General features: G+C 38.4%; 1 protein-coding gene across 1 annotated transcript in view; it reads right to left on the bottom strand.

Annotated features, from left to right (window-relative positions):
- The window catches only part of TRHDE (thyrotropin releasing hormone degrading enzyme), a 194,930-nt gene that overhangs the window by 7,279 nt on the left and 161,193 nt on the right, over positions 1 to 26,458 (bottom strand). The window contains exons 11-16 of the mRNA XM_081928012.1: positions 18,731 to 18,864; positions 18,570 to 18,625; positions 11,802 to 11,949; positions 8,959 to 9,056; positions 7,997 to 8,104; positions 530 to 697 (exon numbers count right to left, since the gene is read on the bottom strand). Of these exons, the coding sequence (XP_081784138.1) occupies positions 530 to 697; positions 7,997 to 8,104; positions 8,959 to 9,056; positions 11,802 to 11,949; positions 18,570 to 18,625; positions 18,731 to 18,864 (712 nt within the window). The remainder of the gene's footprint in view (positions 1 to 529; positions 698 to 7,996; positions 8,105 to 8,958; positions 9,057 to 11,801; positions 11,950 to 18,569; positions 18,626 to 18,730; positions 18,865 to 26,458) is intronic.

The following is a 26,458-nucleotide window of genomic DNA, read 5'->3' as shown; positions in this document are numbered from 1 at the left end:
AGCTGCATGTGGAGGAGCAAGGAATCAAACCCAGTTCACCAGATTACGAGACTACTGCTCTTAACCACTACACCACACTGGCTCTCACCTCTCAAGATTCATCTGCTGTAACAGTGGGGTCAAGGTCCAGGCGGATGCAAGCGATTTTATCCTCAAAATACTTTGCAAACAAGTCACAGCAAGCTATCATTGGTTCTGTCACCTCTTTCGGAACAGAATGTAAAAGGCCCGCACTACCTGGATGGCCCAATGAGAATGTAAGGGAGGGAGCAAATTATGCCTTCTTTGCTGTTTTCACTGCCACTAGCTAGGCTTGATAATGAGCCCTCACCACTGTTTGACTGCATTTGATTGGAGTTTTCCCTCACTTGCATTTGAGCAGTCTCCCATCTTGTTTCCTCACCCTCAGCTCTGGTGCATACCAAGAAGCAAGATGGTCTCCTCAGAGCTGGAGAAGGTGTGATCAGGAGTGATCATGTCAACAACAAGCTGGGGGGGGGGACTGGAAATGTCAACTAAATTAGCATACCTGTTCAACAAATTTCTGTCATCGCTACAAGTTAAAGCTTCTAACAATATTTTCTTCTCCGATACTGCCGTAGTAGAGTGGAATTTCATCCAGATGAATTCCCATACATCTTCATCCATCAGTGAAACTCCTGTGCAGTAGACGATGTCTCTTACATTAAGAGGTATTCTTTTAAAAAAAGAAGGGAGAAAAAAACATATCCTAGTAATATTATATTAATAAGATGTTCCAACAAAAGAATATACATCTTAAAGCTATATTGGTCATGTGACACAAGTAGACTGGGCAGGTTAAAATTATGTTTTTGTAATTTGACTTCCCTATGCTTTAAAATGGGGAAAGGGTAAGGGAATATAACTTATGACCCTTATGTTGATTCCCTGACTTAAAATACCATCCCCGAGCTATAAACTGCGGGGGGGGGGGCAGGGAAGTATGGGCAAAATTTTTGTACCTGTAGGAAATATAACAAGGAAAACTTGAACCAAACCAAATTAAAATTTGGGCAGGTATAATCTGTGCTAACAGGCAGAAAATCTCCTGCCTGCTGCTAAGGGCCAAACCACCCCAGAGAAACTCCCTCATGCAAGGTATCGTGAAGGGAGGCAAAGCCATCTTCCCATAAAGGGAAGCTGCAGGTACATGCCCTGATAGGTACGTGTCCCACCCCTGTTCAGCATTCAACAGGTGGCACCTGCCAGGCCCCAAGCACCAGACCAAACAGCCCTGCAAAGCGGTCAAGAATAAAGGACAGTTAGTGGGGTGCCTTCAACCCAACATGCCTCAGGGTGCTGATCATTATCTGCCTGCATGAAATGACAAACCAACCAAATAGCCAAATTAAGCCCCAACCCACCATAAGCCAATCAAATTCAGAGCAGACTAAAGTGGGTTATAAAAGGGACCCCCAAATTAGGATGCTCCCCACTCAGCTCCATTTTGGAAACTGGTTAAGCCCACTTTGCTCAAGAGGAGGAGAGCACGATGCCACTGTCAATCAGAGAAGGAAGTCTCAGGGGAGGAGCAAGCTATTTATGCAAGCTCCCACTCCTATTTCAGACCAAGTGTGAAGGAGAAACGCCCCTTCTACTCCCAAGGAAAGCCAGTAAAACGTCCTTCCTCAGTGGGGTGGAATATTCCCAAATGAAGATAGGGATCAACTTTATAGTTGGGGGTGGGAAAGCTGCAATATGTTGCTGTCTGCTTCACAGGATCCCTGACCTGGACTTGCAACAAAAAAAATAGGCAGAGGATTTGGGAGAATAATTCATCACCTGTCCACCTCATACCTGCACAACATCCTTAGAAGCATTTGGCTGGATGGCGTAAACTGAGGAAATAATAGGCTGCAATGCTCATATCAGTCCAATGCGAAATTTCAATGAAAAAAATGATTACCGTCCTGGTCCCAATCTCAAATATGTCTTATACTTAAACGTTTATATTTATTAGTGTAAAGCTTTTTTTCCATACTTGAAGCCATAGTTAGGGTTGTACCGTCAAGTGGCAGCAGACAACTATCACTTACATTTTTATTTTAAATTATCTTTTTTATCATTTAGGTGGCTTTCAAAAGGCTTTCCCTACTTGTAGGGCTGTAAGCCAACAAGACATCTGCAAAAAGAAAAATAGAGGCAATTCCTTTCAAGCTGATTGTCTCATTAGCTTTGCACACTGACCAAATGCTGGGATACAATCAGTAGTATACATGAGCAGAACAGTGCACTATCTGAAAATATTTATCACTTCCTACAGTAAGAAGGTGCTTATCTCTTGCTTCCTAAAGTTTATTTCTATGAAAATTCAGTCTATTTATCATCTTCCATGTATCCTTTGCTCAGTGGTGATTACTCTTCAGTAGATATGTGTAGGATTGCCCTATACATTTACAAATCCACTTCACATCTATTTCAACTATACTTCAAACTGCATTGAGTACAATTTTGTTGAATTATTAGTGGGCAATTACAAAAAAAATACACATATGCATAAAACAAATACCTAAAGCAATGAACACCCACATAAAAAATTATCTTTAAAAAGAGCAGAATCACAAATATACAATAGCAACAATCTCCCCCAAAATTTTATCTGTAATAACAGTTGCCACAGGACTTGCTGGATTAAGCCAAAAGCCAATCTAGTTTAACATCATGCTTTGCACATTGCCAACCATGTGTTTGGGGAGTCAGGAAGCAGGATATACGAGCTCATGGCACCCTCATGTTTGTGATCCCCAGCAACTGGAATCCACAGGCATATGGATTCCATGCCTAAACAACGAGGAGTTTGCCAGCTCATGGGTGAAAATTATGGTTAGAAAAGCCACTTTGATTGGTATGCCACCTTTTCTCCTGTACCATCTGGGCTATGATACTGCCCTTGAATCTGTGAGGCAAAGGCTTTGGGACATATCACATAGTGATCTCCTATCTCAATCTTATGTTATCTGTGGCCCATTAGCAGTAGGAATTCACTATGGGTTTGAGTTTCAGACACCTGATTATCTAAGAAATTTGTCTGTACCAACATATCGGCATCTTTTCACCAAAGGCAGATTAAATGTATTCCCACCAGAAGTGTTAAACGGCAGACTGAGAGGTATCCCTTATCAAAATAGGATCTGTGTGTGCTCTCAGGACTTTGACTGCATGTGGCATATTTTATTGCATTGCAGACAATATGATCAAACTAAGGAATTATTGATTAAACCATTATTGTCAAATCGACCGGGTCAATCTGAAGCCTACTATATCAAATATCTTCTGGACGACAAGTCCAATGATATCACAGTGGCTGTGGCAAAGTTTCTTTCAGTAGTCATACGAATCAAAGATCAACAGGCCCATGACTAAACAAAAACGCTTCAGAATCTGTATTTTATTCTGAATCCATGTTATGGGTCGTTGGACCTCAATAAAGATTATTATTATTATTATTATTATTACAGGCATATGGCTCAAAGTGGCTGAAGTTGGTGGTGATCACTATTACTTCTGACAAATTTTGTAACCTAATTCTGGTGTGAATAAATATTCTTTTTTGTCTGCTTTGAATATTCCATTCAGCTTCTTTAGATTAGCCCAGGTTCTAGATTTATGAAAGTGGAAGAAGAACTTCTCTCCATTCACTTATCCACACCATGGATAATTCTATATACCCTTTCTTTCCTCTAGTTCATTTGGGTTTCTTTCTCTTTTTTTAGATTTTTAGACAGAAGGTATCTTCAAGGTTTACATCTGGTGGTTTAACAGTTCCATGGTTTTAAAGCTCTGGTCGCCCAACTTCAGTGTTTATGCAAGAGCAGAAAGCATTCACTTGCTACGTTAACTAGAGGGAATTGGAAATGGTGGCTGAGTGTTATTTAAGGATATACTGACAAAGATCTTCCTTTGTTAGAATAAACCCCTCCTGGGCTATCTCGCCTGCACTCATTTTTTAAACCAAAGCTATGATCAATACTTCAGAGAGTATGTTTCAGTTTTGAAAGCATTTTAAATGGCTTTCATTTGAATACATGTACTGTTGTGATTTATTTAACTTTATTTATCTTGCATAGGAGACATGGCAAGGATAAAATATGTGGCTAGCATAGCTGCTGATTAAAAATTAAGCACTTTGGAAAATGTTAAAAATTAAACAGAAAAAATAACAATTAAAATCATGCTGTGCCTTTACAGAGAAATCTATTTTTTCAATGATTAATAATAAAGCTTTACAAAGAGTTAAGAATAATCTTTTAAGTTATAATTAATTGGTACATGCTTGTTCTTGTTTAAACTAAGTTCTAACAAATGGAAATACATTTATAAAATAGACCCTTAATTATTTATCTTCTAGGCAAATGGTGTTCTAATTTCTTAAAATGTAATTGGATGCAATTTAGGCAGCTCTTTGATTTAGTGACATGCTTCAAACCATTTAGGGAAACATTTAAGAAAGGAAATTAATCAGATGTCCCGTTTTAATTCTGAGAATTTAGCCAAAGCTTTTCAGTGTGTTTGATTACAGATTTGTTTTATATAACACTCGCATATGAATAAGAACTAACTTTTCAAAATTCTGGATGAACGTAATAATTGCTCTTTTAAATGCTATGATGATTATTAGGGTAGTGATAAAGTGGGAAATAAATCCAAACTCTTCTACTACTACTACTACTACTACTAACTGCTATTTGGGTATAAGCACTATTAATTCCTAACAAACCATACTCACAACATAGAAATACAAAATGAGAACCCAAAATACATAATACAACAAAAACAAATCAATAACACTCTCTCCCACAAATATATTATTATTATTATTATTATTATTATTATTATTATTAATCGTGGATTGCTGATTTTATCCTAGGTTTGGCTAACCAAGCACCCCAGTATGGGGCAACATTTTCACAGGTGGAAGAATTACCTTAACCACCTGCTTCTCCCTTGCCAGAACATTTCAATCTAGCTGTTACAAATTTCCTTTCATCACAGAGACAACTGCAGAAGCTCTCCTCATACTATCCCTTCCTCAGTGAGACCCATAACTACAGTGCCTTACTCCTCGGACCTCTCTCCATATCTCGCCGGCCTCTGGCTCTCTGAGATGAGAAAAGCAACTACTTTGCATGCAACTTTCCTGGTATCTTCATTTTTCTATAATGAACTTGGATCTAAGATTCCACCTCATAATTCCCTATCTCTGCTACAGTAACTGAGCACATGGTCCAGGCACCATATGGGTTGGCTTACCTGTGTAATGCATGAATCCTTTCTATTATGTGTTTCTTTACAGGTGCTTCACCCCACAAAGCTGTTTCCTTGCTTCTAAGTCACTTCCAATTGGCTGTATTGCTATTGACTGTATTGACCTGTATTGCTATCACCTTTAAACCTTGGTTTATAAATAAACATTGCACTTGCAACAGGCGTGGTTATTGCTGGCTCTCTGGAGCAAGCACACAAATATTGATTGAAATTCCACAAAGTAAGCAATGTTATGCAAGATAATTCAATTCTGTAAGCATGCAGTCAATTATTTCTAGTAAAGATTCCTCGAGTAGTACTGTTAATTCCAAAATTAGGACTTGTGTACGATACGTGGTTATGCACACTAGCAAATCTGGTAATAGTCTCTACACAACTGCTACTCCCTGTCTGAATATTAGAAACAATAAAATAAAACTATAATCACTGGTCTGTACATGCAATATTTGGAATGGATAGTTAGGTTTCAATGTGGTGTTTGGACTAAATAGCCCTACTAGTCCTTGTGTTCTGTGGTTAAATTGCTTAGAAGTCACTCATGAGGTTCTTAAATTAATAGATATATCCAGACCATAGCATTTAGCAAGCAACCCTTTGCTTTACTTGACAATCTAAAAGACATAGGGAATAAACTGTCTTCTTAATGACATTGCCAGACAATAAAGCCTGTATTTACTTGTTATCATGTTAATCCTTAATCCTATTGGATATATGCCCTGGGTCTTCTTTCACAACACTAAAGTCTTGATTAAGTTGTACTCAGCACACTCTTCTTTCTACTTAAAACAACTTTATTGATTTCACTGCAAGACTCTACTCCGTTGCTGCAATAGCCTGTTAATTAACTAATTTCGGCAACATTGGTTGCTATCCTCTCTCTGTGCTATTCTAAAATAATATACTGTATCACTTCATTTACACCTGCATAGATAATGTAGCCACCATTTGTTTAAAGTACATCCTTAAGGCTATACATAGCACAGAACAAAGAATTATATGTGCAGGGAGATGTAGATTCTATGACACATTAAAAATTTATCCAAGAATGTCCAGAAGGCTGAGAAAGTTCCATTGAGGCCAGTTTCATTTTGTGACTAGTTAAATATGCTGATAATGAGTTTAAGGAAACAAACAAGAATAAAAACATAGGCGGAAAGTTGTTCTGATTTGCAATATTACCCATACACTATGAAGGCAGGAGACACATGGCCTCAGTTGTTCGGGGCTTTAAACACCAGTGTAAGCACATTGAATTGGGCCTTATTTCTATAAGATGAAAACCAGCACAACTGCTTCAAAGCATGGGTTATATGAGTTCTAAATGAACCCTGGGCAATAATCTGGCTACTGTATTTTGGATCAGTTAATGCAGGGGTCATCAACCTAAGGCCCATGGGCCGGAAGTCGCCTATGGAGGTCATTCGACTGGCCCACAAGCTGCCCCCGAACCGAGGTGCCCGCTCACGCGCTGCGCTAAAGTGGCACAATGCATGGACTCACTTCTGTGGCACTGGAAATTGCGTCTGTGCATGCACAAATGCCAGAAATTGTGGGGGGGAGGGACCGCGCGCAATTCAGCCCACAGAAGGATATCCGCGGGACTGATCTGGCCCAGGCAAGATAAACCTTGCCGACCCCTGAGTTAATGTGTTTGAATAGTCACAGAATGCACTGAAGTAGTCCAATCTGAAGGTTACCAGAGTGAGGGAGTACAGAGTCCTTGTGATCTGTGTCCCAGAGGGGCCATAGCTGGTGAAAGCAGATGGAGCTGGAAATATGGACTCCTAGCCGAATGCTACTTGAGCCTCCAATGTTAGATCTAGGAGTAGCCAAATTGAGTAAATAAAACATGATATAATTGGAGAACTTGTACATGATTGGTGTTCCTCCTCCTGTCACCATTTCTTTCTTGTGCTTCGTAAGAAAGAATACAGATTAAGTGAATCTCTCTCCAGAAGAAACTCTGAAAAGGATAATGTATTTTGAAACACGTTTTGCTTTCAAAGCTGATGCATTGCGAAGGTTAAAGAGGTTAACAAGGCTGATTCTCGAGCACAGGCAGACCTTATGGTAATTCTTTTAATTTTTTAGGCTGAGCCACTAGGCTGTCATAAGTAAGGAGTGTGAGTAATGCACTTCTTCACACATGAAAGGGCTGTAGCAAACATCTTAATTTCCCGAAAGCAATTGCTTCACAGTACAGTACTGGAGATGAATTTCAGAAACTCCATTTTGATTCACAATACACATTTAAACAAATGCATGTATTTAAATAGTTTTGCTAGTTTTGACTTAATGGTAAGTTTCAACGATGTCTAGTGGCTCAGTGAAATGGTACTAAGATTAAATTTGTTGTCTTTCTGGTGTCTACTGAATACCTTTCTCTTCCAACAAGTGTTATAAGTAAGACCTTTCTCACTTTGCATCTGCATCTGTATTGGAACTGTTTTTAATATGTTTTTATTGTTTTCTTGCTTGTTGTTTGCTGCCCTGGGCACTTTCAGAAGGGTGAGATATAAATTTTAATAACAACAATAATAGTGTTTGCCTCTCTTCCTTGGAATTTGCTTTTCAACTACTGAATTCATTTTAATTTTTAAAAATCATGTCAATCTCTAGGTAAAATGTATTTTTAAAAAGGGAGGGGGAAGTGATTCCAGTAATTCCAACTAAGAGGAAAAGGGGAGATGCATGCTGCAATCCTTTTTACCTGTTTCTGTTGCTGGAAATCCAGTCTGATATTAGGGTTGCAGCCTGCTGGTGGCAGTGCTTGTTACCAAAGCTGCAAGCCAGCATAATAACTTCACGGCGCAACTCCCTGGGTAAAACCCAAAGCAGAAACAAAAATTGTGTTAGGGTCATATTAATGAATATGTTCAAGTGCTCAAATGAAAATGCACCATTGCTTACAAGATCTAAACCAGTGGTTCTCCCCCAATGGACCACCTGAAAATTGCTGAAGGTCTTGCTTGTTGTAGCAATGGTAATGCACTGTGCTAGATGTTGTATTGTATTTTTACAATTTTATTTTGTTATATAATATATAAAAAGATTTTTATTCTTTTATTTCTTATATGTTATATATTATTGTACTACAACTGAATCCCATAAAATTCAGATTGTAATACAATCAAATGCAATATAAGAAATTAAATATAATTAAACATCTATATGAATAATTAAAAAGGTGGTTGTGCTCCCTCCTGTCTTGAACCACTAATCCACAGATTCACTGCAGACCACCTAAACAAAGCTCGTGGACCACTGGTGATGCACAGACCACAGTATCCTACAATGGTAAATCAGTTAATAAGCAATGACATTTCTACAAAGCCAGCCAGTTACAAGCATGCATGCCCCTTGGTCTTGGTCCTTCTCCCAAATGCAGCTAGAACTTAAATCATAACTAAGGAGCCGTTTAGTTTTCAGAGCCTAGTAAAAGTAGACACTTTCATAATAGTAAAGCCCCCAAATGAAAACAAAAGGCACAATCCTTTGCAATTTTATGTCCCACTGATTCAACAAGAGAGGTGGAAATATACTCAGCCCCCTCTTACGATAATCAGTGGAGCGTGCCCAGAAATAAGCATCAGGTTCATTAAGCCTATGGAGTTTGGTTCACTACAAATGCTCTACAACTGTTAAAAATGGAAAAGAAAAGTGTTACAGTACTCGTGTTGGTAGGAAGCTTGAACAAATGATTTGTCCAAATTATTTGTTGGCCATCCAAGCTTAAGATACATTGAAGCAACTTGTCTTAATATATATTCCTGAAACACAAAAGGGGGAAAAGAACCCTGCATCAGATATTTTCATAGTTAAAAGATAACATGCTCCATTCAGTTCAAAGACAGCTTTTAAAATAGTTTTATTACATGTGACATTTTAAAGATAAGTAGTAGCCTATCTTCTCGGCCATGTGTGTCATCAGTGGGGCTCAAAGTATGAGATAATGTCTCTTGTCATATTGAACATGCACACCTACCAACCTGCACAGTGAGGCTTTGTGTTTGAGGGCAGGCTGTGTGTGTGTGTGTGTGTGTGTGTGTGTGTGTGTGTAGAAGGTCTGATTTTAAAGTGGGAACCATTCCAGTGACCATCAGTGGAATCCTAGCTTTCAGAGGCTGAGTACAGTGGTACCTTGGTTCTCGAACGTATTCCATTCAGAAAGTCCATTCAACTTCCGAAACATTCGAAAACGAAAGCGCGTCTGATTGGCACATGCGCCCAGGAAACAATAGCCGACAGCCACATCGGACATTCATCTTCCGAAAAACGTTTGAAAACCAGAACACTTACTTCCAGGTTTTCGGCTTTCAGGAGCAGAAATGTTTGAGTACCAAGGCGTTCGAGAACCAAGGTTCCACTGTAGTTCCAAATTGATGCACCCTCAGAGAGAATAATTAGTGCCATATCCACTTTCAAAGCAGAGAGAGAATGATTGCACCCTCAAAAGTGTTTTTACTCTTGGACCCCCTGGCCACATCATAAAACGCTTTCCCCCAAATTTTAAGGTAGAGTACTGTTGTGCTCATGTCCAGTTTATGGACTACTCTTGGTCACCTGCTGGGCCACTGTGAGAACAGGATGCTGGACTGACTGGGCCATTGGGCTGATCCAGCAGGCACATTTTATGTTCACAAGTTTCTTTCTACGCCAACCACAATGAATGGACAGGAAAACCTGGATCCAAAAATTCTTCCCAGCTCAACTTAAAAATCCTCCTGAAAGAATGGGGTTTAGAAGTGCTTGAAGTCAGCTGGATCATTCCTGGTTTTCTTAGACATGTAATGATGTATGTTTGACACAAGTATGAAAATACTAGCTTAGACAGGCTAGTATTTACCTTGCTAGGCAACTCTTGACTTAAAAAAATGCATGTTTGAGTAATGTCCGTCATTAAACATTTACAAGTGACACATTGAGGCCACACACAGAGCTGAAATTGATAGGCTTGGCTGTCTTTATATGCACAGATATGGCAAAACCATTACGTAGGCACAGCCAATTGATGTGATAATATTGAATAATGTGAGCTGCATATCAAGATTGGACAATTTAACGATGCCTGTATTTCAATGTCATTTTAGTTGTTGGCACTTTTACAAAGGCAAGCGTAACAGGTTTTCTGCTTTTGACCCTTACACAATAGGGACCTTTACTTTTTATGACAAGCTGTAAAGTATGCCTCTGCCATCATAGTCATATTGTAATTTTCTTACTGCCAAATACCCATGTTTAAGTGAAATATAAATTCAATTCAGTTTTAAGAATGTAGTTTACATTATAGTAGCACAATATGAGTGAATAATTTTTATTTACACAGCAGCTCACTCAGTTGCATAAGGATGGTATATGACAATATACCGTCTTTTGGCAAGTAAGTTATTCTTGTGACAAAAATTAATTTACGAAGTCCGTTGTCAGCTCTCACATGATACCTTGGGAAGATGCAGAATAAGCCAGCAATGTTTTTGCTATTATTTACTCAAATTGCATTTTTCCCCAGTCAGACTAAATAGGGCATCAGCAAAAGATACATTTATAATGATTCTTCAGCACAGGGAACAACAGGCTTTCAACTCTGATTTCAGCATTGCATGACAGGGAAGGAAGGGTACACTGCATAGAGGTCAGTGTCCATTGGCAGTCATCAGAAGGATGAAAGAATGGAGGCATCACGCTAGCATGGAGCTGCAATAATTCCTTGCCACCCCATACTTGTGTCAATGTAGGTGGCAAAGGACCTTCGGGAAAGGGTGGGGAAAGCTCAAAATGCATGAGCCAAGTTCAAAAAAAATGAAATAAACTTTTATAGGACACACACATTTTCATCTCGTACTTGTTGCTAGTTGGTTTAGGTTTCTAACTGGTCCTGGGCTACATTTAAACCAGACCATATGTTGTTGAGCGTTTAATTCATGCAGAATGTGTCTTTTTTCATAGAATCATGTTGAAAGGGACCCTAAGGATCATCTTCTAGTCCAACTCCCTACAATGCAGGAATATACAGCTGTCCAACATGGGAATCAAACTTGCGACCTTGGTGATGTCACCACCATGCTCTCATCAACTGAGCTACCTCAATTTCTATATTTTATTCTATATTGCAAATAGGACTGGGGGAAATCCTTGTCTCTAACACTGAAAAGCAGATGCCAGTCAGTATATACTGAGGTGACTCAGCGTTTCATATGTTCCTAACTTATTAGATGAATCATGATACAACCCCCTTATTTATTTTTCTTTTTCAATTCCCTGGAAGACAGTGTGCCCTTCTCTTCAGTACTGGGAATGCATATCTGCTGGTTTTCTTTTGTTTTAAAGGCAAATAGTCCATCCTCCCCCTGCCCAACTATATACACACACATAAAAAGGAACTTGTGGGACAGGGTCTAAAGTGCATTTGGGATCCACCTTGGCTATGCAGAAAAGCCCTAAGCAAGTTACAGGATTTTACTGGGCTGGACAACAATAGTTCAGTGGTCACAAGAAAGAAAGACAAATATATTTACATTGAAGATGTTGTAGTTTTCTGTGCGGTCCAACAATTTATCTAGTGGATAAAGGGCTCGGCTGGCAGCATGCCAAGGCAGAAATTCCTTTTCCTTGGATAGGTATCTGATAATCTCTAGTGGAATGTTCTGAGGCAAATAGCCAGCTCTGTATAATCAAAGAAGTTATTGTGAATCATTAATTGGAAAAAGGTCATGGTGACACTAGAAACTGAGGTAAGGTTTTCCTTGTGCAGATACAAATAAAAAACTATAATCATTTCATTATATTATACAATGAGGTCAATATTCTTTTTTTAAGTTTTCAAGTACAGAGTGTTCTTTAGAAATGGATCTATGCATCATAACATATAATTTAAATGAACTCATGTCTGCAAGGTCAAAAGGATTAAAAAAAAAAAAAGCCTGATGATAGGAACTGAACAGTCACAAACATTTGTTACAGAAAATATTTATAAGGTCATTATGATTAAACAGGAAGAAGCTAACTCCCAAAATGGCATTTTTCATTATAGTCCCATCTTGCTCCAACATTCTCCCAACAACATTTATTAATTCAACGGAGAAGACATAGGCCACATTCAACCTTTTAATGTTGCCGTGATAGTTGATATAATAGTAGCTTGGAATAATTATGAAAGCAATGTGTTTCATATTTATTAGCTATTATTAGTTTGCTAGCAATTCCTATGAAACATGGGGAGATTTAGAAGGCATAATCCCATCAGTCAGTGGAGAAGCATCGTGACAGTTTCAGGGGGGGAAAACAATTAAATGAAAATACTACAGAATACTTTCAATTAATTCACCAAAAAAGAAAAAGAGAACCATAACATCATATGAATCCCAAGATTCCTAACTGATTGACACAAAAATAAATATTTAAATTGCTGAAATCATTATAGGAGCTTTCAATGAGTTAACTAAAGACCACATATCTAATTCTGAAGGGACGATTTGTGAGTTGTGCAGCTGCATTCTGACCTTGGTTTCTTCACTTACATTGAGCGACTGAACTCACAGATAGAGCTCAGTACATTCATTTTCCCCGTAGGGACAAAGTACCAAATGGTAGTGTAATTGCCAAGGGAAAATTATTACTCCATTCTGAATTATTTCCACCATAAATCCAAAACCCGTCCAACAGACTCTGTCACAAAAACAACAGTGTTGCAGTAAAGTGCTGAGAGTCCCACATACAAGTGAGCCATAAATTCATGAGCCCACCATCCACCAGAGCCATCCTGAGATGTGCTTAAATCAAAATTAGAAAACCCAAGCTGGTCACAAACTGGCTGGCAGTGTTGAGACAATGGGAATGAGGTGATTTAGTTGCTACTGTTCTAAAAGGCACTCTGCATCATCTGCTTCATATGGGATGTACAGAACGTGAGTAGCTTATGGCTGTTCAGATATATCCCCACCTCCACTTACAAAGTGACAACTCCTACTTTTTCTTATGTAAATCAAAGATTGTTTCGTGCCTGCACCGTTGTGTCTGTGCATTGTCATGGAACACAAGAAAATGACACGAACACAAAATTCAGTGGAATTTATTGTTCAGAGATTTTTCCTCTTGAAGATAAAGCAAAGGATAAGGCTATTTTTAGTGCAATGCGTGTTAAATTCATACACTGCATTGGATACAACATGAAAGGAAAGGTGCTACATTTCACTAATGATTCAATGGTTATGCACAGCTCTTTTGTATTACTGTATAGTAGATGATAACGGCATGAGTGTAGAGAATGACACAGAATTATGAGTTATTGGCAAATGTTAAGCCCCATATTTTCCTGGTGCTTCTTTTGCTGCTCATCACAGCTGCGGGAGCCATGGACAAACAGTATAGGCCTTGGAAGGCAACAGTGAGAAGATGAGATGTCATGGGCAGTGTCCCTGCTGGTGCCTGTGATGGACAGGCCCTGGGTCTGCCTCCAGTGGGAACTGGCAAGTCAATCAGCCAATCAGGAGATAGAGGGTGGAATTTAAGTTGGATGCTTACAATCTGAGAGCACAGTCAGGGCTTGCCTGAACGTTAAACCTGGGATTAGAGATAGGGACTTTCTATCTGGTTGGGCAGAATGGGGGTGGCAGCAGGTCAGCCAAGGATCCACTAAATCCTAAACAGATTGTGCAGCCAGATAGAAGCCCAATTCAGGCCCCTCTGCTGTGTCAGTCTGGAGCTGATACAGCTAAATTTAAGAAAAATACTCTCCGGCCACTTTCTGATCTGGTTGCTACAAGAGATATGCCTTTGGATGAAGTAGCAGCTCCACTGCTCCATCCAGCCCCGGTGCTCCATGACCAGGTGTTAGGATGGCTCCCCACAACATTAGAAGAAAAGATGACACTGACATAATTCATCAGTGTTTAGTAATGATGGAACCATATTTTACTGACAAGGTTCAGCCTTGGTACATTTATTTTAAACATGTTTATATCACCCTTCGTGGAAACTGATTCCTGGATGGATCACACAATGAATAATATGAAAAGACTATAACCACACAATTAAATAAAGTATCAGGCCAACATAACTATTAACAGTATCTAAAATCAATCGATTTATTACTGCCTTTGGCAATTCATAGGAAATAATTGGAGATTTTTTAAAACCCATAGACTGTGTTGGAACATGTGAAAAGTATTAAAGTCAATGCCTAACTAAGTTGTGAATCACACATTAGATTGCTATGGATCATACTAGTGCATAACAGAATTCAGAAAGCTATTGAAAGAAAAAGCTGCTCTCCTCAAAGTAATTAGTTCGCAGTAATCCCACTCAATTAAATTGTTCACCATTGAGGGCTGTGGTCTTGATTTTCAAACTTAATGTAGAGGCAATAATGAAGGTTAAATACAAGATAAACAAAATGTTCATTTACACAGAAACCGTATTATTCCTTGTGAATGCATTAAGAGAACATTATCAACAACTCTGCATGTGAGAGCTGATATTTGGGAAGGTTTTGGATGTGTTTCACTGGCTTTGGTGGAAACCTTGAATGTTCTCGCAGTCTATAGCTCTAATTTCTGATGCTTAAATTGGTCTGAAAACCCTGACTTTTCTGGTCATTAGTTTGAACAGGGGTTTAAACAACATCATTAGAGGATAATATGGATCCAATTACCTTGAATATGCTTGAAGACTTTGGATGTTGTAATGAATTAAATTTGGCTCTCTGGGGAAGGATTAGTGTGATAAAGATGACTACAAATTCACACTTTAATTTTGCTACACAGATGCTCCCAACAGACAATTCAGGGAACTATCATTTCCAAAACACGGAGAGCATTTAAGGGGTTGTATGTTTCTTTCATATAAATGAAGGCATAACATTTAGCTACTGTAATCAATGAGCCTATGTGAACCAGAGGAAGAATGTGTTGCACTCTGTATCTTAGAGGTCAGTTTTCAAGTCCGAAATTATCAGTGGACTAGACAAGTGCTTATAATTAAGCTGAAGTTACCCACCAGTGAAGTCCAAAATAAAATAATAACAGCCACTTACTACAAAGTATTGCTGTGAAAATAAAGAAGGATATATCAATAGGCTTATGACTTACAAGCTTTTGCTCCTTACAATAGACATTATTAAAATGTTTAGTTCAAAATTCATTCAGTGAAATGAATATAAATAAAGATCACTTAGGTGTAACCTTCTGCACCGAAGTACAATAACAGATGCTTTGCATGCATTGTTAGGTAAGAGAATACCTTATGAAGCAAGTAAGCCAGCTTTCTCATCCCTTTCAATCAATATTGTCACATTGTGAGTAATATAATCTAACAAGCATTCCCAGTTCCTCAAATTCCCACACTTTCCCACACATCTTTCCAAGGCCTTTATGATTTCCAAACAGTCGAAATGAAGGTCAATCTAGTTGAGGCTTTTGGAGATCTGTGATTGGATCTCCTAAGGGGCAGGTGTGCATGTGTGTTTTCAGTTAAAAGCAGTTTCTGGCAGAGATTGGATAGGAGCTATGTTCCTGAGAGAAAGTTAACACTTCCCCCTATACTGTTTCCCCCCATTTAAATCCCCTTCTCCCCACCCAGAAGCTGCTATTTGTCCATGAGGAAATCGTACAAGTATCATGTGTATAAGTCAAAACTGACAGTACAAAGTCAGTTTTTGACTTACAAAGCCATAAATAAATCACTTACAACCTTTTTCATGTGCCTCATTGTGACCCGTAAGGTGCAAGTCTCTTAAGAATGCCATCCTTACATCAATTTCAAAGAAAGGGCACTTAAAGAAAGAGCCCCGTGGCTTATTAATCACAAAACTCTATTAAGGTTTGGAAAAACCTCGAGCCTTTTCAGGAAACAGTTTAAGAATTCTTAATTTGGGGCTGGCATTTCCTGTTGTTGGTCAACTTGTTCCTACACTTCACAACTTTTATTACAGTGCAAAATAGAAAAGTAAGCAAATTAACATTAACTGATGTTATAATAAAATATATTCATTGCTTTGACAAGTGAAACAGAACACAGCAACACTATAGCCCCCTTCAGACATTACAACTAGGAGTGAAATAAATACTTCTACATGCATTAGAGCCCCAATAACACATGGGTAGCCCTGTTGTTTCATAGCACACACTACTGCAGTCATTGTCTGTAGGTTGGAAGCAACCAGAATAGTGATGGTAGGCAGAGCTAGTGTATCTTTCCCATATTCTCCTCCTCATGTGTTCACCCTAACTTTAGTGTCAGAAGAGGGCTAAAATTATAACTTATGAAGACAGAAGACACATGCTTTAAAACCAGTGTTTTGGGGTTGTACTTAGCCAGATAAGGGTGAAAAATATATGCTTTAGTGCTCATCCAGACTTCCTTTACCGCTGCATTTCTAGGCATAGGTCTGTGCTTTAAAGTTCTGTGTCCAAGTGTTATCTTTTCTCCCTGGCACATTCCTTGCAAAAACATGCTCTTTACCACTGGAAACCATTCCACAGGAAACCCAAATTGTCGTTTGTTCCAATTCACCATTAAAGAGTGGGTTGACACGGAACAGGAAATTGTGGGGCAAAAGGTAAGTGTGGGTGAGCCCTTAATCCAGAAAAGATGGGGGTGATGGTTCCAAAACAGAGTGTTCTAGGATATGTGAACATAACTGTAACCAGTGAGAGATCTCTAGCACCACAGGAAACTTTAGGGAACCTGAAGATGCTACCGAAAACAGTATTGCTACTGGGAAAATGATAAAAATACATACAATTCACTTCCTTTTTCACACACACACACACACACACACACACGTAAGGAATACACGGCATGTGTGTGATCATCAAAACTCTATCATATAAAGTACTGACCATCATTCACATTTAATTAGCATTTATTGAAAGGTCTACATTACCTTAACTATATCACACACATAACTCCCATTCAAAAGTACTTGTCAGCAGACAATAAAGAACTCTGTATTGTGGCATGCAATAGCACTGAGAATATAGTACCTGTAGTCCACAGAGTCATATATGGCACTCTCATTCCTCCCGATGTATACAAAACTCACTCTGCTGAATTTTTACAAGTGCTACAGTAAGAATTCCCCTTTCCTCCTCCTTGTGGCTGCCTGACAAAGTCTCCAACTAAGGAATGCTTGACTACTTCATTTGTATTGGAGCTCTTGAAACACCACAACCAGTGCTGGAATTGCATCCATGATTGAGGTGGTCCTTGGGACTTCTGAGACTTCCTTGGAGACCGCTCAGAAGCTGAGAACAGTGGAGAATGCACAACCTAGTACCTGACAGGAGTGGGGAGGCAGCAATATTGCTATAGTTGTATTGGCTACCAATTTGGTCATGAGACAATTCATCCTGCTTTATAAAAACATTTAGGACCTAGCTCAGAATTTCTTCATACTGAGAAATCAGGCCTGTGTCAAGAAAAATAACGATCTCTGCAGTAGCAAGCTAAATGTGGCACTACTCTCTTTTTTTGCCAAATTTTGAATGAACCATTAATTTATGCAACCCATTTTGGATGTAGACAATAAATATACATATTATCATTCATACACACACCCCCACAATTTTAGTAATATAACAATATTAGAATATATACAAAACTGAATCAAGCTTATGAGCACGTGATAAAATTTATATATAAATAGTAAATAAGATTATGAATATGAAATGTTTATTTAAATAATTACTTTCCATACTTAATATTGTATATATTACATCAGCATATAATCGAACTCTGTTCCAGCTATTTACGACTGTTTTTACGTATTCTATGAATGACTTCCATCTATTTGCTACCCTTTTATACATTCCTTGCTTTCTTCTCATTATTCTTGAGGATTGTTTCTGCACTGGATAACCAAGTATCATAAAGCAGAGCAAGAAATATGTATGTCAGAGCAGGGAGGGGAAATCTGAAGCTCGAAGATTTTTATCATCAGAAATTATATATTGCACAAATATCATTTGGGAACAAAAAGTCGTTCATTAGTGAAATGGGAACACATTATTAATCTCCAATGTATTAAACTGACTTTAAAAGGGAAATTAATCAAGCATCTATACACAGAAATACCCTGAGGCTTTTATCGATCAGGAATGAGGAAAGTGCAGCTGATGGTGTTTGTGCTTCGTCTCATGGAAAGACAGAAAATTGAAGAAAGCTGGGTGAGATTTGAAACATGTTTTAAAAGATAGGTTCAACCTTAAAGCACGCCTAGGCTAACCAGGCAAATATAGGAGTATTATAGGGAGGTGTTTCAATAGATTATCTACAGAAAAACGTACCTGGCTAAATTGAATGCATCATCGATCAAACCCGCACGATTACTGACAGAGATTACCTGTGAGGGTAAAGGAGAAAAATTGAACACGTCAGGATAACACAAAAACAGCAGGGATTTCAGAAATCACAAAAATATTCAGGCAATATGATGAAATGGGCTTACCTTATGGTTCCTCATCAGTTGGTCAATTAATAATCTCCAATTTCTAATGTCATAGTTAACCCTAAAATAGCCAGTTTGATTGATGTTCCCCAGCAGCCAGTTTCCCTCATTAAGGGAAGCAATCCTGTGATGCTCTGCAAAGAGAACACAGGGAGGGAGGAACTTAAAATTACGGGTTCAAAAAGTTTTAACATTTTATATTGTACCTAGAATATAATTTACCAGCTTCTTTCAGCACATTAAAATGTTTTAATTTGAACAGGCTACTTTAATTTCTCTCATAAAACACTGTAAATGAAAAATTCCACTCTTTCAAGAGGATAATTATTAATATTTTTGCACTAGTGTCCTATCCAGATAGATATGGTTTTGGCTGACTATAAAAATGCATTTAGTATAGATTTTCCCTAGAAAAGTCTGGTTATCATGGATACTGCTAATAAAAACTGAAGCCCAAATGCTAGTTGTCTCTACCAACAAGATTTTATAAATTCCAAACCAGGTAGCTGGCTTTAATTCGGCTTAGGACAAAATTCCTACATTCATCTCTGATGTGATAAATATGTTACAAGATAAAGCTCTACCTCATCAGTTTCATGTGGTGAATATTATTTTATAAATGCACCCTCAAATGGTGACAGCTAGTATTTATCACATCAGGAAGCTTGTTAGTTCTCAGTGTCTACCACTGAGGCGGCAAAGACCAACTGTTGCCACGACAGAGCTCATTCATGAAGAATGTTCACCACATGAAACTGATGGAGGAAAATTATATCATGAGGACTTAATTGCATCCGAAGTGAATAAAGGAATTGAACCATAGTCACTAAATCGGCTGGACAATGCTTGCTTAATTCTAAATATCCGATTCGTGGGCCAAAGTGAGGCTGGAATGCAAGGGAGAGGGAGCCTTTATGACATATGGATTGCAAACAAGATGCAGTTCCACTCTGAGTTGATTTGTTGCACAAATTAACCTCACCCACACTATATGCAGCCCAAGTATAAAGTCAGGCATAGGCAAACTCGGCCCTCCAGATGTTTTGGGACTACAACTCCCATCATCCCTAGCTAACAGGACCAGTGGTCAGGGATGATGGGAATTGTAGTCTCAAAACATCTGGAGGGCTGAGTTTGCCTGTGCCTGTATAAAGTGATAGAAGAACCATCAGGCCAAAGGCCCATTTAGTGCAAAATCCTGTTTTCACAGTGGCCAACCAAATGTTTATGGGAAGCCTGTGAGCAGGACCTCAACACAACAGCACTCCTCATTCCTGTAGTTTCCAGAAACTGGTATTCAGAAGCATACTGCATCTAACCATGGAGACAGAACATAGCCATCATGGCTGGCAGCCACTGAAAGCCTATCCTCCATGAATTTGTCTAATCCTCCCTTAAAGCTATCCAAGTTGGTGACAATCACTACACCTTAAACTATGCGCTTATATGAATGAAAACTTTCTTTTGTCTGTCCTGAATCTTCCAACATTCACTGGATAGCCATGGGCTCCAATACTATGAGATGAAGAAAAACAAATCTATATTTGCTTTTCCCACAGCATGCAGATTCCTATATACCTCTATGATGTCCCCCTTTTTTTCTAAACTAAAAGTCCCATCTTTACCTCATGGGGAAGTTATTCGAGCCCTTTGATCATTCTGGTTGTGTATTTCTCAACCTTTCCCAGTTCTACAATATGCTTTTTCAGCTCAAGCAATCAGAACCGTACACAGTATTACAAGTCTGGCTATACCATAGATTTATGTAATGGAGTTATGATACTGAAAGTTTTCTTTTCAGTCCCCACTCCTAATTATTTATAAAATGAAATTTGCATTTTTTCCCACAGCTGTTTTTGCACACTGCTTCATCCAAATATTCATTGAGCTATTCCCAAAGTCTCTTTGGGGCATGCCCTTTGCCTTAGTGAGAGAGTGAAAAACAATCATACTACACGTGGCCTATTAAAGATGGTCAACGCCATGATTTTATCCCTGCTTTATTCAAATTTCTACTGCAGCTTCACAATTTACCTTTCAGTGTTCTTTCAACTCATGTTTTACTCAAACTTATGCTGTAGCTTAAAACCAACACTTTGCCCCTTACCCCCCATCATTTACTGCGCAAGTTTCCTCCTTTTTCATTTCTTTGTGCCCCCCCTCCTGTTTCATGCACCCTTTAGAACCTTTAGAAAAGGCCATTGAAAACAGTTTGATGCTGGACTAGTAGTAAAAATATAGTATATAGAGATATATAAAAGTGCAGATTCATTTATTAATTCGCTTTGTCAGTGCCCCCAGCTTTCTATGTATGTGTTTTCTATTGTTAAGTGTTTTCAAAATGCAGTGAACATTTTACACACATTAACTGATTTGCTTTTGGAACTTTTAAGAAACCTACAAAAGGTTTTTAAAAATCTAAAAAGTCGCCATAATGTTAACAGAATCCAGCCAGAGCCTGGAGCAGTTCCAGGCCAGGTTTGATGGAAAAGACCAGGAGTCAATGTTATAGTCCAGACAAGGAACGTGCAAACAAATTAACTTTTATTTTCACCCAGACCTATTCCTGCAGTTCAACAGAGTCCTAAAACAGCACTCAGCAGACCTAGAACCCTTTCTCAGCCACTCCAGAAGCCCAGACTTCCTCTTCTTTCCCCAGAGTTCTACTTAGTTTTAACTTAAATGGATGGTAACATATCAACTAAGGCAGGCTGTAAATTGACAAAATTAAGGCAGGTTAAGATTATGCGCACCTAGGACTTGAAGCTGTTGAAGTGGGCCTAATGTGTGCTCCAGTTTGTTCTAAATAAAATGGTTTGGTCACCACCCTTTATGTAAAGAGTACATCTTCATCGTTCTGCACTCAGTCATAAGAACGTAGAATTGTAGAGTTGGAAGGAACCATGAGAGTCATCTAGTCCGTCCCCCCCCCCCTGCAATGCTGGAACCTTTTGCCCAATGTCAAACCCACAATTCTGAGATTAAGAGTCTCATACTCTACCAAATGACCTATCCCGATTATCTCCCCATACCAAACTGTCTACAACATTCAGTATTCTTACACAATAAAGTATTTCAGGTCAAATCAATCTGCAATCATTATTTCCAGCATCATCTATATCAACAAGTTGCCAGATTCACAGGATACGAAAATAAACACATGTCCCAGCATGCCTTTCTATAAAGTCACTCCCTCTTCTTTTTTAGCATAATTAATTATCCTATTTAGCCCATCAAGCTTTTAATGAGTGGTAACTGCTTCAGGATTGGAAAACACTTCTTTTTTTAATCTTAATGATTCTCTTTCCCATCAAAGCCCCCCCACCAAAAATGATGTAAGTAAACACACACACACACACACTATTGTGTGGGGGTGCTCACCTACACAAATAGGCACTTCAGTAAAATTTAAATTCAGTAAATCAAATAAAAATAGGCAAACAGCTAACTGGGGAAGAAAGACAGTGTCTTGGAGCTTAGTTTAAAAGTACAAAATGTCTGTGAGATGGGAAAACATGTGTTGTTTTGATTTTTTTTGGGGGGGGTGGGATTCTTTTTTTAAAAATGCTTGACATTCTGCAAGATCCAATTCGAAATATTGCAACAAATGACACCTCACCCCTCACCCCCAAAAATTAGCCTACTGAAATAGAGAAAATAGGAGTGGGACAGTATCCAGAAGTAGATTTTGGAAAGACAGTGAATTTTTCTCAGTTCTGGAACTCAGGAAAAATCCATGGCTCCAGAATTCTTTCATTCTAGGTGCTTGTCTTATATACTAGGCTCCGGTAAAATCTTTGTTTCTAATTTTTTTTTTTTTAAAAAAGGAGATTCTACAAGCCTGAAGTCTGCCCACCTCCCTTCCAGTCCATTATCGAGAAATGAATATGGCATAATGAAAGTTGTATGCATATAACCTTTGTAGATTAGATCAACTGAACATTGGCCACAAACTATCTAGAGTCTAGCTACCTAGATTCTAGACTATTTTCATACATGTTATAAAGTAGTATGAAAACCTGCCAGTCAAAGATGACAGCTTCAAAACACCTATTTCATCACTACACATTTCTTTAATAAAGGAAAGCTACAGCAGTATCTTTAAAGAAAAGAAAAAGAAAAGTGTTTCTGTTATCATGGTTTTCAGTAAGTTTTCAGTACAACCACAATCCATTATTATTTTTTAGATAAGGGCATGATTATTTTGACCTTTTCCTACAAAGGAGAGTAGGAATCTTTTCATGTTATTCTAGTTCAAATAAGTAGGAGGTTATTGTAAAGGTTGTCTGATGAATGTTCTTCACAAAGTTCTATATAATTTACTAGAATTTTATGTCTGAGCCTTTCTCAACATTTCTATAGATCGCGCTTTCTTTACCAATGCCTCTCTGGTGTGCTTACTTCATTGAAATCATGTGCAATTTCTCTAATTATCAGAAATATTTACTGAAAAGTCACGTTGGCAACAAAAGAAGGTAGAAGCGCATTTTATCCAAAAATAATATTTATCCTATGCATAGAATTGTTGCAAGATATAAATATCTTATATTGGTGACTAACTTTTCTTTGTTATTTTTGTTTGTTCAGAATATGGAGGGTGGTTTTAGAGTATTGTCTGAAACTTCGTTTATCAGGACATGAATTCAGGTCCATTTGTGCTTGCAAAAAACATGAATTCTAGAATACATGGGCATATAGCTTAGTCATTTTCTAGCAGGCAAACACCTTCCAGAAGTGTATAGAACAAAATGACTAGTATTTTGGATATTGGAAGGACAAATGCTTGCTGTTACATTTGATAAGCAGTTGACCTACCACTCTTCATTGTACAGGGACAACTGTTTAAACATTAGGATTTTGTATAAACTCTTAGTTACAAAGCTGTTTTTTTAATTTCCACAACCCAACCCTACTCATCTCCCTTACAAATGTAAGATGTTACATTGTATGTAATTCATACAAAACAGTTGTTGTAGGCTTCATGAAATGTAACACTGAGAACCCTACACTTGTGTAATTAAGTTACTGCGTGAGAAATATTTTACTAACCCTTTCATGCAGCACTTCATGATATCATCCATATGGTTCAGGAGGACCCCCTGACTCTCAGCATAGGCACCCACAACCTTCCACTCCAACCTATAATAATTTACTCTTTGGTCAGTTGATACATGTACAGTGTAAGTGTGTGCACATTTACTCAGGAGTAGCTCCCACTATGTTTAGGGGGGCTTAATTCCTAGTAAACATACATTTAGGATTAGTGTTAAAACTACTATAACCTGTAAGGTAAGTGTAAATATAATTTATGCATTTTAAGTTCACTACACACTGATGCAGCGTCGTACAATACTCTCTGTTTAAAATGAATCTAGCCTTTCAAGTAGTAAACACATACATTTGTACCTTAGTTTTCAAACGTCTTGGGAGTTGAACGTTCTGGCTCCTGAATGATTGAAAACCAGAAGTGATTGTTTCAGTTTTCAAACATTCTTTGGAGCCCGAACATCTGGCACGGCTTCTGATTGGCTGCTGCAAGAGCTTCCTGCAGCCAACCAGAAGTGGCTCCTTAGTTCCTGAACGTTTTGGAAATCGAACAGACTTCCAGAACGGATTCCGTTTGACTTCCAAGGTTATTTATTAGCTATTTATTGCATTCAGGGGAGATTCTGAGTGATAAAAATCTTATGGAAGAGAAGATGCTCTTTCACAAGATTCGGTTTCAATCACTCGTCTATCAAATCCCACAAAGGGAATGTTTCCTTACGCCTTTTCACTCATTACTTAATTAAATAAAGCTGGGGGCAGGGAGTAGAGTGGGGGGAATGAAAAACTGTGGCAATAGGATGCTCAAAGGAGGTAGAGTTTGAGCATGATCCCCTGATGTTATAAAAGGCCTTTCAAGTTGATAATGCTATGTGCTTTTACAGTACAAAGCTTGTAGGATGTGGAACCTTGCGCCAGCAGGAAGTCCTTCTGGGAGTCTCTACCTATAGGAAGTGATGCCCTGGTGTTTTATATATTCTGGTGGTGGTAATATAAATGGGCTGCTAGTGCTGATTCAAGGAGGCTGCTTGAGGCCTGAAATTGCTGAAGACCACCATGTAAAAGCGTACCACAGATTTTTCAATCCAGCCACTCTAAAAAAAAAAAAAAAGAATTCACTCTTCAAAATAATAAGGGAACCTTTCTAAATCTGTAAATGTTAAACTACTACTAAATGTGGTACTGCAGATGTTATATTGAAGAAAGGGGAGGTGAGAATTTCAGTTTCCTCTAATCTCCTTTGATATTTGTGAAGTTTCAGAAGGATCCCACATCCAGGAAGTCTGTCACAATCAATATGTTAGCATTTACAAATCCGCTAGCAGGACTACCACTCTGACAACCACTCCTTACCCAAAGGTAAGTAAATCTCAATAGAAGCTGTATAAAGGGAATTTATTAAACATGCTTGGTTATCCATACAACACAACTGTCAGGGAGAGTAATCCCTACAGACCATTCTTTTCCCATATACCTAATATACCCATATATTAGAACCTAGCAATCTTATCATAAAGTTATAACTATGGACATCTAAATACCCCTCCCAGCACAGAAGAAAAATTCATTTTTGTCCCTTCTGTTCTTTTACCAATTGGGCACTTTTTACCACTCAGTAAAGGCTTGCGGGACTTCTCACTTATTACTAGGCTAGATCAGCCAGCCATTTGTTCTATTTGTTGTATACACTGACTAGCATTTAAAATCACAGTTGCTATTGATTTTAACTTTGCTCATACTTAAGATCCCATGGTCCTTTCTAACCCACTCAGGCTATCTGCATCTTGATTAGCATATAAATGAAGTTAAAGGAATTGCTCATGAATAAATACTGCTTCCAAATGAATTAGTTTTATTCACAGCTTGATAACTTCTTATAAACTTTCTTAGAAATATATATAATAGTTGATCAGTGACTGCTGTGATCCTAGTTATTGTTGGCTTGTTTTTTTTCTTGATACCATCAGTGAACTTGAATTCTGAGAATGTGAAATATGTATGGATTAAGCAAATGAGGGCAAGGAAGAAAGACAAAGCAACAGATTAACTGAGAGCATCAAGGCTGGCTTATGATATAATAATGGCCAAATAACCTGACCCAACCTTCTGCAGCCAAAGCCATACCTTATTCGTTCAGTTAGAAAGTTTGTATTCTTAGATCTCACTTATACATGAGAGGACACAATGAGCTATTATTACTACTTAATGGTCTGTTAAAGAGCAAAAAGACACTCAGACGAGGTGATTGCTTCCTTTCGCCTAACTTCACTGAGGAAAAATTTTTAAAATAACTTTTCTATTCTATGAAATGAGTTCAGTTTTTCCTTTTTTTCACCCATGGGAAGGAATTTATTTATTTATTTATTATTATTATTCGTATCTTGTCATTCGAACAGACTGTGCCACTTCAGCTGCAACAGAGCCAGTGTGGTGTAGTGGTTAAGAGTGGTAGTCTCGTAATCTGGGGAACCGGGTTCGATTCCCAGCTCCTCCACATGCAGCTGCTGGGTGACCTTGGGCCAGTCACACTTCTTTGAAGTCTCTCAGCCCCACTCACCTCACAGAGTGTTTGTTGTGGGGGAGGAAGGGAAAGGAGAATGTTAGCCGCTTTGAGACTCCTGAAGGGGAGTGAAAGGCGGGATATCAAATCCAAACTCTGCGATATAAATTTAGTAGCAAAAA

This window comes from Podarcis melisellensis, assembly GCF_964234715.1.
Source record: "Podarcis melisellensis genome assembly, chromosome: 10".
In the NCBI taxonomy this organism is placed as follows: domain Eukaryota; kingdom Metazoa; phylum Chordata; class Lepidosauria; order Squamata; family Lacertidae; genus Podarcis; species Podarcis melisellensis.
This window is presented reverse-complemented; position numbering and strand designations above follow the sequence as displayed.